Consider the following 18,603-nt stretch of genomic DNA (forward strand, 5'->3'; position numbering starts at 1 on the left):
AATGATATTACCCGGGAAAAAAGAAGATATAAAAGTAGACGGGCGATGTCAACATGGCTGTGAAATCGCAGATGCCACGTTTGGGATTTTCCAGATTCGCGGAGGCGTCACATCCATTTAAATGCCATCGCGTGGAATTGACGTGGTCTATGGGAACCTTCCCATCTATCGTTTGACGTTGATACGTGGGCGATGTATGTCATGATTGAGAAATAGAAGCTTATCGATTGTCGTTTTCTATATCTACCAAGCAAATGTCATTTTTTTAATAAATTTGTTATAAAACTATACGCTTAATCCTTCATCATCTTAAACATATCAGTTATAACAGTTCTACATAGAGAAATTTTATTTTTAAATTAAAGCATTAGAAGGAATATAAAAATCTAAAAAAATATTTTTATTTTTTATTAAAATATTTTTATTTTTATTAAAATTTTTATACATTTTTTGATACATTTTTTCTTTATATCTTATCTTTATATATTTTTAATATATTTAAATTTTGACATCTAAGGGATTGGGATATAAAAGAAGATATTAAGGAAATAACTAGAAATGGCACTAAAATAAAATGAGTTAAAAAAATGACATGAATAAAATAAATTAATAATTATTAATAAGTAACATTGATAATTATTACAAGATAGCAACGTACAAGATAGCAATGTACAATTTTCTTTGATATTCTTTTTAAAAAAAATGTTTCTTCACATTTGTTTAAGAATTTTTTTGAAGAGGCATTGCTTGTGTGCATTGCACCTGTTCTATCGTTTTTATCATACTATATGTTACATTTGCATAGTTTATTAAATACTACTTTTAGCAATAGTGTCAGGGAATATCAGAAAAAGACGAATGTTGGCCAGTAAATTACTTCATGGCTGTAGAAAATAAAATTAGGTAGATCTACTACGAATTATTCATTCAGGATTGTACACATACTAAACTACACAGAAAAAAAAAGTACAAATTTATAAATAACCGAGCTCTATCTATTATTTCGCTTGTACTGCCATCTTCTAGTTACGCTACTGGCCTCCCTCGCACACAACTGAATCATTCTTGTCTGTATATCACATACACCAGGAACATTTATACAATGTATGCAACAGGAGCAAGCGAGAGGGAACGATAATCAGAAGGGAAAAGCAGAGCGACAGTTGGTGGGAGTTGAAGCAGCGGATGCAGTGATGGCGGCTGCGTTGGATAACCAGCCGGCCAGGTCGGAAGAGCGAGGGAGGCAGACAAAGTGGATAGGAGAGAGAGCCAGAATCGGAATGGAAAGACAGCCAGGTTGCTCGACGGGGTGGCGGGGGTGAGGGGGCAAAGCCGAAGAACGGCTTAGCCTGGCGCTGCCTCGGTCGTAGCCACGAGTGGAGTGTTGAGAGAGCAACCGAGGTCCCGTTGGCCCTGGTGGTCGGCCCGCACCGGGTGAGGCGTCATGAAAGCGCGCCAGTCGACCGTGCGCACCTACAGCCGTACGAGAGCACGCTGAACGCTTCGTTTACTGCCCATTTCTCGGTCCTTTCTTGCCGTCGCGCCTCCGTCCGTTTTCGGAGCACGACACATTGACACGCGGCGACCGGCGCGTTGGCGGATCACCTAGGACTAGTTTCCCCGATCCTCGGTCATTCATTGGGATCGCAGGATGACAGAAGCAGCAGACGGACGTCCGGCTGGATCGGCGATCCCGTCGATGAACGAGATTGCGCGTTTAAGGGATGTTTTCCTTCTCGCTGAGGAATCGTGATCGGAGAGATTGAAGGAGTGCGGTCAGTGGCCTGGATTTTTGATTGACATCTTGGGGTGGTGATCCTAGAGAGGGAAGGACTCTCTATTATATTTAATTAGAAAAGCAGTGTTATTTTACGGTGTTTACTTTGAAATCCGACTTTGTTCTTTTTATGACGACGTGTGTGTAGCTCCTTTCCCGATGGCTTAATGAGGGTCTAGGGAGCGGCAAAGACAATGGCTTCGGAATAATGCTCAGGTGTGTGCTCCTTTGTTAACCAAGACAGAGCGTTTGTATTCTTAACTATTCGGTATATCTTGCTTCTCATGATTTTTCATCCCTATGGACGGAAATTCAGGGATAGCTTCGTGTCATTAATGTGACGTTTTACGCGGTGAATCTTCTCACGCATGATATCTTGCATATGAATTGCGATAGATTAACGCAAGGAAGTCTTTACGGAGTAAAGTAAGTGGACGTATGAAATCGCAGGACGATTTAATCTACTCATAATCCGGCCGTAACTTATATTTCATATAAAGTTTCCGTATCGTATTCCGTCGTGCAGCTGAAATCGTATGCTTTATTAGCGACATCAAAGAAAGCGGAGGCGAAATAAAAGAAATCTATTGGCTGAATACATGTACAAGCATAACATAAAAAAAAATCGGAATTATTGACATTTTTAAAATTTTATACAATTATAGAATTTCAACATTGTATAAGCATCGTCGGATGACAATTGAATATCATCGTAACAAAGCCAGAACGAAATACATTGTAAGTAGTAAATGCAACAAAAAATCGATCGGACCAACCCTTCGCTGTACAAAATCACGCGTTTCCGATCACCGAGCAATCTCTCGGCTATTTTCAATGTTTTGTGAAGCTTGCTTCGTTACCTCATTGTTGTCACGTTGACCGCGCCGAAGGGTGCCACCCCTAGTTCGTTATTCCGTTCCACACTTTGGAGCACTCAAATCGCGGAGTAACGAAGGGAGGAAACTAATCCAGTCCAAGAGTGATACGCATTTTATCCGATGAACAGACAGATGCGATGAGAGAAACGTATTTAAAAAAGAGAAAGAGGAAAGAATGCTCTATAAAATAAGAATATGCTTTCTTTGCGAAATAATTTTATAATTATTTCAGTTCAGTTGCTACGTTAATGTATTATGTGATTTCTTTACGTCACATATTTCAAGAATAACGTCAAAGAAAATAAAGGTGCCTGATGAGCGAAAGAACCGGTATTCTATTTAAGAACAATATGAAGAAAGGGAGAACAAAAAGACATGATATGCGCGAGAGATAAAGTAGAGGCACGATCATCTATTATACTTACTTTGTAAATATAGCCATTTATGTATGCACCGGTCATTGATATACATTTTCAACGTTAGATAGATATCAAAATGTAAAAAAAAAGTTGTAATAAAAATATAAATGAAAACTATATTAAATGTCTGTATCGATTAAGCCATTTTCTAGTTTTGTATGAAAGAAACATTACATATGATAGTCAAAATTGCTGCAAAAAAGGCATTCCATGTCCATGAGCGTATTTAAAAGAAGAATAAAACTGAAACTCTCTGCGAAACAAAGTTGAAGAATTTCAGTCCGGCACGTGAGACTGTGCGACTTTATAACGAGCACCAAGATTCAGGAAAAGAATACGTTCAATTTTCATTCTTATTCTGGAAAAATTTACATAACTCTAATGCATCTGACACGGCGGATGCGCCTGGCCTAAGTGAAGAGGGGGGGGGGAGGGAGTCCGAGAACAGCGACGTGCGAGGTCCGCATGTTAATCGAGTCATCGTTTCCTGGTGTTTTGAATTCACGATAACGTATAGCCTCAGTCAACTAGAAGACCCGGCGACACGCGGTTCGCCGACTGATATGGCAGCAGCCGACATTCCAGCCACCGCGATCCCTCGGCTCCTCCGCCATCATCGCCGTCACTATCTCCGATACCGGCGTAGCTGTCAAACAACCGAACAGGTGTTACCGCGAGGCGCCCGGAGTGGGACACGCGATTTCTTGTGATACTACACACACGGCGTACGGCGACTCGAAGAAATAAGTCCCAGTGTCGTCGATCGATCGATGTGACACGCACATTCCTCGCGCATTCCTCGTTACTTAACTGGACGCCGAAGGTGTCTTCGTGGGTGTCATTCCGTGAGGTGTCTGTGAATATCTGGTGGGTGAGGGGGTGGACCAAGAGCGATTGTTCTTAGGAATAGAGTGTTCTGACGTTGGTGAATTGCATACTCATCGAGAATGACGGGCCGTAAAGTTTCCTGTCCGGTATCCAAATTCAGCAGTGTCTTTCTGTTGCTGTTGATTCTTTTAGCCGAGGTGAGTATGATTACTGATAATCACATGGATCTGGGACATGTCGATAGAGTATCGTTTTATGCTGTAGACTTGGGTATTAGCGCGAAGGACATGCATTGCTAACGTGCGTACATGTTTGTAAAGTTACAATTTTGAGAGCGATATATTAGTTTTGAAAAAGCGGAATCAAACACTTAATTTTTTTCGAGTTCTCTCGACATTATTGCTCATCTTTACTTCATGTTTTTACTATCTTAAATGTTTCTATAAATAATAACATAATCATAAATTTAAGATTGATCAAAAATCAACTTTTAATAATTAATGTAATTTTACTATTACGTACACATTTTTTATAATTTGTCAAGATAAGACGTGCAACAATTATACTTACATTACTTTTCGTCGTTTATCTTTGCATTAATGAATTTATTTTGAATACATTTCATTTTGATATTTTTTTTGCTTATGATGAAAAAGATTTTGATTCGTTACTATTTCTGGCAGGGACATATAGAGCGGCTGAATAATAATCTCGATCTAGGACATTCCACTCTGGAGAATGTCCTTTTACATTGAAATGCGCGATTACTTGAAGCAATCTAAAAGCAATGACGTATAAAAGCATATTGCATAAACTTGCACAAATTTAAATTTATAAAATAGTTACACTGATTGAGTTTAACAAGAATGAACTGAATAAATAATTGCATATAAAAATTGGCGTAAATTAAAAATTTAATTTTAAATTTGTTACTTTCTTAATTTGATCGGTTCAAACCGATGTCAATAATTTTAAATTCACAAATATATTTGAGGCGATATTTTATTTTGATAGAAGTAAATAAATAATAAATATAAAAGATATGTCGGATTAAGATTTACCTTTTCATATGAAATTTCTTTCAGAGAAAGAAGTAATTACAAATTCAGATGTATATTTAATATTAGTTAAGAAATAAATATCAGAAATTGTGCGATCGGAATCAGAGTTTGAGTTCTGGTCAACCGATTGGTGAAGGGGAACGCGACCGACATCCAGTCTTCTTTGCTCGATCGAATCGTATCTTGACATTGCGAAACTTCGCCTGGCTTTCTCAATCGCGAATACATTGCTTTGAATGCCGATGTCTACTGACTCCTGTATCCGTCATTACGGCGAATGTCCATTCGTATTAGTGTGTCATTAGAATAGATCTGTGTCTACTGCATACGTATTTTTAAAGCAAAAAATTCGTAGACGTAATAATAATTCATTTTCTCTCTAGCGTTAAATTAATGTCTTTAATTCGAACGCAGCGAATTTCAATATTTTATCCGTTTTTGCGCAAGCACAGTATATCCAGTCGGACACCAGTACTAGCAGATTAAAGAGGCTTAAGCGTCTGCCGTAGATAATCGAAATGATTAGTTGTTCGGATCGTTTGCCGATGGTTAGACCGCGGATTACGAGATTTTCCTCCCTTTCCACAGAGGAGGAGAGAGAAATCCTGCCTTTCCGGGTAATTTAAATATTTAACGCGCCACGGAGTGCGGGAATTACGTAAACGAGTTTTTATTATCTTCTCCGGGAGCTAGTGATTTCGTTGTGTGATAGTTGAACGCGACGACAGACATGCGTTAAGAGAATATCATTTTGCGAAACAACGCGATACTAATGTATTCACATGAAAATCACAATATAATTTGCTTATATAAAAATATCTTAATTTTTATAACTTCTGATTAGAGATTCATGATAAAGCTTTAGAAAGTTAAGTATTTTTAGAAAATAAATGGAATCATTTATTTTAAATAGTTTTCCTTTTACATTATTTGCATTGTATATTATTTTTATACTTATAGAATTTTTAGAAATGCAGAGATTGTTCCAAGAATTAATTATAGATTGATTCAATGCGAAGAAAAAGCAAGATTGGTTTGGTTACGGTTTATTGACCAAAGAAAAGTTAGCGAAAGTATATCGCATTATATCTAATGAAACTCTAACGAAATATAGTAGACAAAATAAATTGTGTAAGTGTTCCATATTTAAAAGAAAGCCGACGTCTATTTAACTCTTGTTGTATGATATTGTCTTACACGAAATTGATTTTATATGAACTCTTTTGTCATAAAATATTTCTCATTATCGATAAAGAATTAAAATTATCACACTTGTTGTTAATTTTACAATATTAAATCTGTTTTATTGATATCATTTCGTTGGGAAAGTAATAAAATCATTCTGATTGCAAAACTAATTTGTTATGAAATCTTTTTCTATAAAACAAAAAATAAAGAAATAAAGATTGTTGCCTATATTTTCAATTATACATGAAATACATGAAAAACATATATACAAGAGCCATTATCGAATTAATATTGCTTTATTTGATTACAAAATGAGTCATAGAAAATGATAAAAATATCCATAAAAAAATTTATGATGTAATGTATAAAAGATATATGCGTGCAACATTATGACTGACTGCACTGATATCGCGTATATATATATATATATATATATATATATATATATATATATATATATGCATTTTAAAAGGAAATACTTGCCACTTGGCACGAGGTACTTGTTAATTAAAACATAGATTTCATAAATCCGGTAATTAATCGAATAAATAATTGAATAATTAACATTCAATTGCCAACAATATTTTATTTCAAAATGGTCAATTTCGCAAAAATTCGAGAAATCGAGCTTACGTGATTAAGAGAAACTGTTGATACATATCCCATGATAAGAGAGATATTAATTAATTTAAAAAATCTTACCAATTAAAAGTTTAATTAATTTTTTGATTGACTTAAGATTATTAATGTAAAATATAAATATATAGAATAGAATTGATCAAATTAATAGTTAATTTTAATTGTTCCGGTTCTCATGGCATTTCCGGTTCCGCATGTGCTTGATTTTTTGCTCATAGATTTTCTAATTCTGCGGAATATTCTACATATTTTTATAACATGATCAAGTTAACTGGATGTTTATTTGTTTTACATTATTTACTCATTGTTTACAAAATTTATATTCAGAGAAAAGGAATTAAAAGTTTTTAAATTATTAAACAAAATTAAGATGAAGTTCTATGTATCAGTTTTCTACAGATAAAGGTAAACAAATGAATATAAACTTGACACATTTTTATATATGATTAAATTATATATATATATATATACCTATGTATTGTTAAATTATATTTTATAATTAACACAAACATATACATACACAAGTGCATATTCCACAAAATAAAAATTAAAGTTATGTAATGAGATTTCTTTCAGATAATATATTCGTATAATATGATTAAATTTCAATACGTTTTTTTTCTTTTTCACATGTTTCTAGGAAAACGAAGTGGATATGACAAAACCATGACATTATTGGCCCAGAATTCGAGGCTCATGACCGCGCTATATTAAACTCTTACCACAGAGACCCTGTTCGCCGAATGCTTCGCAAATAGTCGGCGTCGTCATTTTTAAGTCGGGCGTTACGCTACATATGCGATAAGTTACCTTAACATTCAAGCCTATCGTTGATTAGTCTGTTGCGAACAAAAATCGTTTTTTCCCTACAATTGAAATTCCCATCGGCTTATGACGAAGCTAGCTTTATGTGACTTTTGCTTCTGATGTCAATGAATATGCAATGGATATGTTTTTTACTGAGCGACTGAAATATTGCCTTGTTTAAAAATTACAAAAAACGTGCGTATTTCTACGAAGCTCTTGCATTATATGCGATTATATACAATTATTTGAAAAAAACAGTTTAATTATTATTATTATTAATTGAAATATTATAAATTACTTAATAGCTCATATAATGGATTATTGGAATAGATGATTGAAAAAATAATTAAGTAGTTAATAATGCAATATTTATTGCAATTTTTAATGCAATCAAGTCCAATATCTATAATTATTATTAAATAAAAATCTCTTGGCATTTATTGTGGAAATATAAGAATAGTAATTTAATCTATTGAGATTTAAAGTTTACTCATATTCTTTCCCTCTTTCTTCTTCTTTTTATATCAGTAGATAGATTATTTATAATAATCTGAAAATAGTAAATTTAATATTTCCTTTATTCTGTCACGGTTGCGACTTACCGGAAACGGCATCTTGCAAAGGCAAGGACAAGCCGCACGTGGTGCTCTGCTGAGTGTCAAACGGCTTCGGTTCATCCGGATGTACGAGTATATCCTGGACTAGCTGGGAAGATACGGCTGCACACACGTGACGAAAATAGAGCAGACAGGGGAAATAAATCACCGTTCACTCGTCTGAGCCACAATCGAGGCCTTCAATCGCGTCTAGCTGTCGTGAATAGCTTGTAAAAACTAAAGTTACTAAAATTTTTACAAATAAAAGCTATCCACAAAATGAGATTATTAATATTACATTGTGTATAATTACACATTATTAACCTAGGTCAGGTTATACGTAATAATACGAAAATATTATAATATAATACATTGATGAAACTAAATTATTAGTTATTAAAGGAGGGAAGCAGACCTTACTTTCTCTTACTTTCTTCGTAATTGACTTAAAAGCTGAAAGCTTCCAATTTAATCTAATTAGATAAGTGTGTAATAAGAAAGTAAACATTTATATATTTTGAATTTGAAATGAAAAAAACTGAATGATTTATAATTCTAATCCGCAGAATTTACAATTTTTCCATTTTGCAAATCTTGAAAAATAAAAATGTCTGTTTTACTTATACATTTCTTGTATCTTTTTCTTATTATACTAATATCAAAATCAGTAATATTAAAAAAAAAAAAAATTTTATTTTATTTCAAAAAGAATACTATCACATACTTAAATTAAATTGTTATCGATAATTGCTAATAGATAATTATTTACATTACATTAAACAATTCACTATTATTGCTAGCGTAGATAATTAATACGTCAATTCTTAGTTATCATCATTGTAATATTTCTCTGAAGCATTTCAGTGCAAATAAATATTTTACTCACGCTCTTAATCCGCTTGTTCATCTGTTTTCTCGCGCATGGTGTTACAAAAGACCCGGAATAAGGGACAAAAATACGGGTGATGATGCATCACGTGCGCGGTTCCCTAACGTCGTTGAGCATAAAAGAAGAGAAACAGCTTGGTGGTTTTTTTGCCACGCATCCCGACTCATCCCTCGCATCCGCGTGCATACACTTGCAGTTTCACTCCCGCTTTCTCTCCCGCTCTTTCTCATTGTTGCTCACTTGTTGTCCATCCAAATACATTCGGATAAATTGTACATCGTTTTTTTTTTTTGTTTGAGAAAATCACACGCTTGACGTCACCCGCTGTCCGTGGCGTCTCTTTCACGTTCAAGACTCGCAGCGGGATTCTCATCCGGTTGTGTTTTTCTGTGAAGACCGCGTCTTAATTAAAATGAGTTGTATCTTACATCCTGCTTTATCCTATGCTGATTCAGCTTGTATACGTCGATGTCTAGTAACTGTGATTTATACAAGAAATCCTTACTTGTTTGCGAAGATAAATGATGCTTATGTGACAAGCACTTAATTCTACATGGATATTTCTGGTTGCGTTTGCATTGAATTTTCACAATATATAGGAAAATAGCAATTGCGTAACTGTATCGATCGAAACATTTTGCAAAACATAAGTGATATTTATATTGGTTACAAGGAAAAAGAAATATGCTGGCATATTTCAGTATATTTCACATTATTATAATAAATTTTGCCAGTTATTATACAACGAGAAACAAAGAGAAAAATTGTTAAGTGTGCTAATTAATTAAAGATAATTTTACTAAATTTGTAAAATTATTTTACTATTTGTAGTATCTTAATTTTAATTCTTTGTATAAGTTGATTACTTTGCTAAAACAATAAAGAATAGCGTAATTTAGCTGTAATAAATTTACCTTTTAATAGTAATTTATGTTATAGGTGTAACTTTCTTAATCAAATTTTTCTCTTTTTATCAATAATGTAAAATTCTGTGCTGTAATATCGAATAATTAGTAACGATAACAATCTTCGACCACTTTCACGCGGAATATGCAGTAGTAGCTACGATTTTTTGCTGCGATAACAAAATTCCTTTTCTCCATGTAAATATATTTACGCGATGATCGAAGAAATATCTTTTTTAAAATAATATTTTGCATTGATATATATTAATACTGCACCAAAAATATAATCCGATTAGAAAAAAAAACATAAAAATACATAGCAGAGATTTATTCACAAATGCTAAAAGTTTGTATAATTGTTTTTCATTGTGGTATTAGTTAAAATGGAATAAACTATAATTTTATATTCACAACCGCTCGCAAATATTCATTATTATGTTCGTATTGTTTTTAAAGTCTAATTTCGCTAATTATAGCTAAAACATCTGAAATACATAGTTAAAATTAAATTATTGTATTTATAAATATGAATGATATAATAAATATCTTATAGAATGTTGTCGACCTGATCGCATACATTTCTAGAGGCATTTATATTGAAGATAAATCCTTCGATCGTTATAGTCAGACATTATAGTCACACATCGTAAAGCACAATTATTCCCTCATACATTATTTAATTATTCATCAAACTTACGTCGTTCAAATGTTATCAATTTAAAGATCTAAGTAATATAAAGAAATGAATTTTTTACGAGATTTCTGCGATTCAACTATTATACATTTGCAGATTTAATTCAAAATAGATGTTCGAATATAAAAATGAAATTCGCCATACCATATCCGAGGAATGTTCATCTATCATGCTAATTATTAAATTTCCGGATACTCTTTGCTTTTAATTGCTTTTAATTTATATTCAAAACATGTACAATTCTCTGAGAAAAAATGATAATTATTTTTATCAATGATAATTATTTCTAAATAGTAGTTCTAAATTTATTATAAATGTTCACTGATTTGATATTGATGTAATTTTAATTTTTTTAATCATTTCAATCTACATAATATTTATTTATATTTGAAAGTGAAGCCTTACATAATCTTAAGTTATTTCATGTAATAAACGAACTTGTAAACATGAATTAGTTGTTTATTGCCCATTTTATATATAAGAGTTTTACAATGGCTCATAGCATTTCCTGAAAAGTCAAACGCCAAACTTTTGTGTTTGCTTTGCCCCAAGAGTAGTATAATTGCATGAATGATGACGCAAGCCTTAATTACGCAAAGTCAAAAGTTGCGCGGCGGATAAATGCGTCACGGATAAGCGAGAAACAAGCACGTATTTTATGTTAAAATTTGCAACGGACAAGTTACTACAGCAAAGTGTACTTTTTTCTCGATTAAACGCATTAAAGCCTTATTTCAGCAAACTGGCTGTGCTATTGTTTTAACGCGCAATGTTTTTTGTAAACATCATATGACATACTATTATATCTGATATGTCAAAAAGATTACTTACACAACTTTAGTATTTTTCAAATACTTTTATTGTCTTTAGTTTTATTTAAAAAATATTTAAACTTTTTTTATTTTTAAATATTATTACAATGAGTATTTTTAAATATTATTACAATGACTATTTTTGAAACATAATGAATATGTACATTTTTTAACATTGCTGTGCATATGTTATTGTAAAAAAATAAGTACACCAAACTTATTTTGAACGTATAAAATGTTCAATTCACCGCTTTTATATCGTAGCAGATACAATAAATAAATCCTGATGGGAAAAGAGCACGTCGTTCCGTACTCCTTTGTCTCGCAAATCGCCTCGTTCATTTGCTAGCGCAAATAAATCCAAGGGTACTATCAAGTGTGAGATATTGCATTCTCTGGAACTTTCGGTACGGTAGGTAGAGGCATCCAAGCCTGGCGAGCGACCTAACGATCACCTACAATGTCTGTATCGTGGGTTACGCAATCATCAATCACCTCGCGCGCAGGTAAATGCTTTTTCACAATGACTCGCCGTCGCGCTGCGCAAAGACTCGAATTACCGCCGCGAAGCCGCGGGCATTTGGTGGCAAACAGGAAGCGAGATCGTTAAGTGCACGCGGATCTTATCTAGGTTTATCCTACAGTGTACCGAACGCACTGAACGCGTCAGGTGCGCATCGGATTGTTACCATCAAAAATATCGGATCTAGACGAAGATGGAATTTATGCAAATGTCATGTTATTGCCAGACGCTATCTTCGATGCTATCACGTCCTTTTTTCGCTAGCAACAACCGAGATGATCGCAGCTATGAATAACTAGCTAATAAGCGATTATAGCTGAATAAGCGATTCGAGATAAATCTTCGTCAAAAGCTGATTTGCAGATAAATGAAATTGCTCCGTTATATAACTAATGGATTCGACGTATCACAATCGCTTTTTTTCGGCAGAAATAATTGTCACTTCGCGTAAATTGCTTTTTCATTCCACAATAGTTGCACTTGATGTTTCTCTTGGAAACTATTTTGTTCTTGCAGATAAGCTTGAAGTAGTAAAATTCTTTCAGTGGAATGAAATTCTAACAATGCCTCGTATTACAGGGAAACGACATTTCCGCATTCATTATCCGCTGATAATTATATTACAGCGATTCCTTTGCTTGTCATTTACCTTTGCTGTTGATAAAAATTTGAAAAATTATAGAGAAGTATATTTCACACCTCACAACAATGTGTTGTTGTAACATTTATGTGTATGTACAAAATACAATGCGATTAGCATACCATTTGCCTGATGCATCAATAACTTATTATCAACTTATAATTATAAACATATGTTCAGCAGTTTTTCATTGAGGAACAATTGTAAATATTATTTATTCTAAAATTTATTGTCGATATGTATGTTTATTAAATTTTAATTAAGAGAAAACATGTAATTAATGAATTAAATGTGTAATCAAACACGGACATAATATGTTAATCGATGGCCGGTATTTTTCAGTTTCTTTTTAACGCGGAAAAGATTTTCATAAGCAGTTTCATTTCTTTTAATTGTCTTTACAAAAAATGTCAAAGCAATTTGTCAGGCATTTAATGAGGCGTTATATCGCGCTCGATATGACACGCCGCATTTATCGCTTCTTTGGAAGAAAAAAATTGGCCGAACACATTATCGTAAGATGTTTTTTTGTATTTAGCACGTACGTGACGTGTTGCTCGTTGGATGATATTATTTCGTCGTTGTTTGGCTTCTCAGAGGTACCACGTTCCGCTGCGTTCATCAAGACTAACTGAAATATTCAAACGCTTGACATTTTTACTTTTTTACAAGACGCTGTGTTTTCGTTGTCACATGTGCACAGGAAGAAGTAATACTGAAAACGGATTATCGAGCGATAACTAAGTATAAGCAACGTTATCGCTGCTCGGAATGTCGTTACGAGTGTTTCGTTAACAAGATTGTTCGTCTACGTATGTACAATTGTACCGATCGTTTCAAGCGTTGAGAATTGGTTCCAAGTTTACAATGAAAATATGCAGCGAATGCAAATAGAAGGTACACTGAAAATATAAAGCTATTACGATATGGAGATAAGGCAAGTAAAACTCGTCGATTCGCTGTCTGATATACGTTGTGAAAACGCCAATGACTGGCGAACGGGAGATTTTAACGCTGCGCTCTACATAGAAACGGTATTTCTGTTTAATAGTCGCGTTTCCGATTTGCTCGCAAGTGAACCTCAACAACACACACACACACTGGAAATTATCCTAATGACTATGTTCCCAATTACGCGGTAATTGCATTACGGTCATTACCGATTTTTTTTTTCTTCCTGCTGCGTCCCAAACGGTCGCTTCAGTGCCACGCATCGCCAATGACGCGGACAATGTAACAGGATGATCACGCGATGCACGTTACACGCTGTAAAAGTTACATAATGGGCCAAGAGAGAGAAACAGCCGGATCGGAGCGTTAATGCAACGTCCGGTTGTAAATTTACAGCTTCACTCATTTGCGTGTTGGCGCAAGAAACGCCACGCTTGTTTATACGGACGATACGGGAATGTGGGTCGATTCGAGGTTCGATCAAATGTAGGTGTACAATACGAATCCGCGAGCAATTTGCAGGTAAAACGAGCACAATAGGATATCCGCGGCATGTTTCTAAAATACTCCGATCTAGTAAAATACGTTAGCGCGCATGAAATTTTTCAAGTAATCAAAAATAAATTTTCGAGCAATTCAAACTTTCTTCAACTTTTAACTTTTATTCAGATTATTTCATGTCTTTTTGACATCGTTTGAAAAAATATACTCCAAAAATTTATACTTTAATATTTATTTAAAATATTAAAATAAATGTAAAAACAATATATTTTAGTTATTGTAAAGAGAAAACAAAAGAGTTGGTCATTTCTGTTTACAATATTAATTTTGTTTGAATTTATTTTGTAAAATCTGATTTATTTAAATTGTCAAATATCTTTGAACATTGAAAACTAAAAAATTAAATTCGATCATTGCTTTTGTTCTAATTTGAACATTTCTTTTAAACTGTTTTATTTTAAAAACTTATTTTACTTTCTTTTTTAGTCTTAAATGTATACATATTTGGTGGATTATTTTAATCTTAAATGTACGCACATTTGAATAAATCTGTTCTGAAATAGTGATCGATAACGGCAGGGAGAGTTTGTCACGCGAAACGTGCGTGACGTCAGTGTAGCGATAATCTAAAAGCAACATGCATTTCGTTATTACAGGCGATTTATCTCGCTGTTATTATTTAGTTGTCCGGCCATTAGCAAATTAAAGGACTCCTATTGAATTAATCACGCACTATTAATTATCGTGAATTGCAGCGTCGTTTCCATCACAATTTTCCAAATATAGCGGAACATAATAAAGAGTTTTTGGAATACTTTCCAGCTTGATACGTTATAAATATTTACATCGTATTTTTGTGATATAAATCTTATCACGAAATAGATAAGGAAAAATGATTCGACTCTATTCAATGAAGTTTAAAAAAGTAGATATATATATATATATATATATATATATATATATATAATTATTTAAAAATAAACATGAGGACATTGAGTGGCAATTAAAAGGAAAAAAAGGGAAGGCCACCGTGCACGAATCGAACAAGGTCGTGCAACAGGTTTTACAAGGGGTAAAGATGGCGAAGCACGCAAGCTACTTAGAATCTCCCGAGTGCACGTTTGAAACGAGTATCTTTCCTTATTTTCTTTGTGTGAATAAAACGATCGTTGGATTTACGATACACTGGATTTTGTTCCGAATGCGCTCATAATAAGAACATGGAAAGATAAGGTCATAGCACACGTCTTATATTTATGTGTTTTGTAAAATTAGCAAAAGAAATATATTTTACACACGTCGTTACTGCCATTACTTTCGTCGTTCATACAGTGGCCTCATTTTTTAAAGCGTTAAGACAGCCTCTAGACGTTTATTTTGTTCTCAGCGTTGTTTGTCCACGTTTAAGCCTGGAATTTTTTCCGAGACTCGTCAGTTTGTCCTCTTGTTTCTGGTATTCTATACACGACAACGGTCTCACTTATTTACGAATTCGGAGCCCGTTCGTGAGCCAGAATGCGTTCCGCGCATTTGTACCTTTGATACCTTCCTAACTTCAACTCGATGACAAAGGAATATTGGATTCTCTTGTCATGGTATATCGACCAGTCTGCTGTTGCTGTTGCTTTTGTAACCAATGTGCGAAATGAAATTTCCAACAGAAATTTATCTCACCTGAAATGACATAAAGCAAAGTCGAGACTATAACTCTCGAATAATAACCAGTTAGTCTTATCTTTTCTTAATAGATTCACAAATAATTCTTGTTAATAGAAACTTGCAAAAGAAGACGATATAACGATACCGACAAAGATAATGCATAATATCGAATGATACGAATACGGTAGAGGATGCAGTCAGTTAATTCCGATGTAATGCACCGGATGGAGAGTAATCGTGATTTAACACGCGCTTGCTATACTTATTTTATTAAAATTAATATTATTTTATATGATCTCTTGAACATTTCGTGATGTAAAAATTATATCAACATTTTCGAAACAACATTAAAAATAAAAATTTAATAAAGATAAGCTTCTTTTTCTTTTAAGAATACATTATTCGAACATTACATGAAAAAAAATGCAAGAAATTTTTTCGAGGTAATGCATAATACTGTCATAAGCAAGTTCTATGCACAATGATCCATTAAAAAAAAAGAAGCAAAGCTTGCTATATGCCCTAATAGCAGGATACTAAAGCGGAAAGAATGGGCGACGGACGACAAACTGCAACTACGACGAGCTAGACGCAATGCTGATGGAATGTCACGAACACACGTCACTTCCACCTCTTCCGCTTACTTCCATGTACTACATTGAGCGCGAACGAAAACCGTTTGCAAGGTCGGAAATACGTTAGGCGCGTGACAACGTTCAACCGGAAGTGACGCGAGCGCTAGACCTCAAACATGCGATCGAGAGCCGTGTATACTTTGTGGAGAGTCGGTAGATGCAACTTTCTACTTTCAAAATCTCAACCGGGAACGATAAGCTGCCGTCACTATCTACAAAGACCAATCTTTTCAGTGTAAAAGGAGAAGATGAAAAATTGTTTTAAAGCTAAAACGTGACTTTGTAGGACAAAATTTTAATGTATTTTTGAAGCAACTTGATATATGTGCGATGTATGAATACTTGAGAATGTTTTGTTTTCTTTTTTTTTTTTATTTTAATGATAATTTAACTGAAACTAAATGCAATTGCTCCGACTCATTCAATATTGTTTGAGAAACTCATGACGAACGAAGATACGATATGAATCGTGCCAGACATGTTTTACATTACGATATCGCATGTCATATAATAATAATTTAATCGTATTTATAATTTAAGTAAGTTATCTTTTTTTCTCGGACACAACCATATTGATATTGATATACTCGGCTATATTACTCATATAAATTTTAAAAGGATTGAGATAAATATATTTTAAGTGCTTTTTAAATTCCAACGACGAGTCTCTTTGCAAACACGAAAAATATTTTTACAAAAAATTTAAACTCTACTAATTTAAATACTTTTCGCCTCGACAGCTACTAAATTTTCCGACTTTTACTAAACTTTTTCGTTGCCGTTTGCAAAATGCATCGCGAAATTTATATTGTCGGCATGCCGCGTTTAATCATCGTCAATATGCGCATAGCAAATATCTTCAATCGCGAACTGAATTTTCCCTTCGGGAGAAGCATGGGGCAAACGAAATTCTTGCGTGCCTCAGCCACGTATTTTCCCGATTCTCTCTGCCAAGCTCTGGCGTGCTATTCGGTCCTTCTTTGTACAATTAAGAGTTTTTGTCGTCGTCCATGCGACGGCAGACACGAGGGATAGGCTGCCTGTGGGGGGTACGATTGAGAGAAACGAAGAGAAGGTGGGAAAAGAGACGTTGCGATAGAGAGAGAGAGATAGAGCAAGGATCAATATGCACCTCACTGTGCACCGCGAGCGGTCGTAGGAAAAGCAATTTCGTCACTTTAGGTCCAAATAAATGTTAAAAAAATTTATTTCATTGTTACCGGTAAATCAAACTAATAAATCTTGTCTTTGAGTATTAATCGATTAATTGATAAATTCGGCATTAAATATTATTAAAACGTTTTCATTATAAAATTAAATAATTTATAATCTTCTTTTTACACATTTTGAAACAATTTTATGGCAATTATCGTAAAGAGATTTTGATGAATAATAATAAATATTTCCTCTGACAATTTCAATTAAAATTTAATCTTTACAATTTTCATTTCATTTATTGTTTTTTATATTTATTGTTTTTTATATTTATGTCTCTGAAAATTGACTTGTTATGAAATCTGATATTTAATAAAAGAAATTGTATTTTAAAAACTTTAACTAGCAGTACTTTTTTCTTATGAATCGAAGTTTTCTATTGGGTATTGGATGGCTGGTATATTGAATATCAGATGCAGTGAGCTCTCTATTACGTGTCAGCGGCAGCGTTATAGGTTTGCGGTACGTAATCTTTCCCACGTCTGGGAACGCGTCTTGCTTCTCAGTATATATGTCATGCACATATGCTGTATGCCTGTAATTCATAAGAATTCATAGCTGTGAGTAGCCGCAAATACATTCGTTTAAAATTATCCGTTTTTTATGGTTTTTTTTTTTTCATATACAATTTTCATAATAAATCTTTTGCATTTAACTTAGATGTTCTAGGCAATAATATAAAGGTATATATAAAGGTATAATAATATAAAGGATAATCAATTTTTTCTGACTTATAAAAGTTTCGTATAAATATTATTATACGTTATCGTTATGTAATAAATTTATTAAAATTGTTAATTTATTTTAAAAATATTAATATTTAGATAGCTCCCAAAAATTTCTTTTCGAGAAACAATCTTTCTCTTTTCTTAGGACTATATTCCAAAATTCATGTAATACTGAAACTTTATAGTTCATGGTAATGTATATTATACATTGGTGTTGACAATAAATTTCGAAACACAGCCTAGTGCATTGCTGTAGAC

At 33.6% G+C, this 18,603-nt stretch overlaps 1 protein-coding gene and 1 long non-coding RNA gene across 4 annotated transcripts in view; one reads left to right on the plus strand and one right to left on the minus strand.

The window, feature by feature from the left end:
- Positions 1-18,603, plus strand: part of Ptp10D (Protein tyrosine phosphatase 10D) — a 36,753-nt gene that overhangs the window by 1,535 nt on the left and 16,615 nt on the right. For all 3 annotated transcript variants that reach the window (XM_089077194.1, XM_089077193.1, XM_089077195.1), the window contains exon 3: positions 1,116-4,099. In XM_089077194.1, coding sequence (XP_088933320.1) covers positions 4,022-4,099 — 78 coding nt within the window. In that variant the 5' untranslated portion in view covers positions 1,116-4,021. The remainder of the gene's footprint in view (positions 1-1,115; positions 4,100-18,603) is intronic.
- On the minus strand, positions 11,120-13,746 carry LOC148936682 (uncharacterized). The gene is made up of 2 exons (XR_016139344.1): positions 13,202-13,746; positions 11,120-12,670 (listed from the first exon to the last, which is right to left on the minus strand). It is a non-coding gene; the product is annotated as an uncharacterized LOC148936682 (long non-coding RNA).

The sequence above is a fragment of the Pogonomyrmex barbatus genome, unplaced genomic scaffold, assembly GCF_055798465.1.
Source record: "Pogonomyrmex barbatus isolate J1 unplaced genomic scaffold, ASM5579846v1 scaffold2, whole genome shotgun sequence".
Lineage (NCBI taxonomy): Eukaryota > Metazoa > Arthropoda > Insecta > Hymenoptera > Formicidae > Pogonomyrmex > Pogonomyrmex barbatus.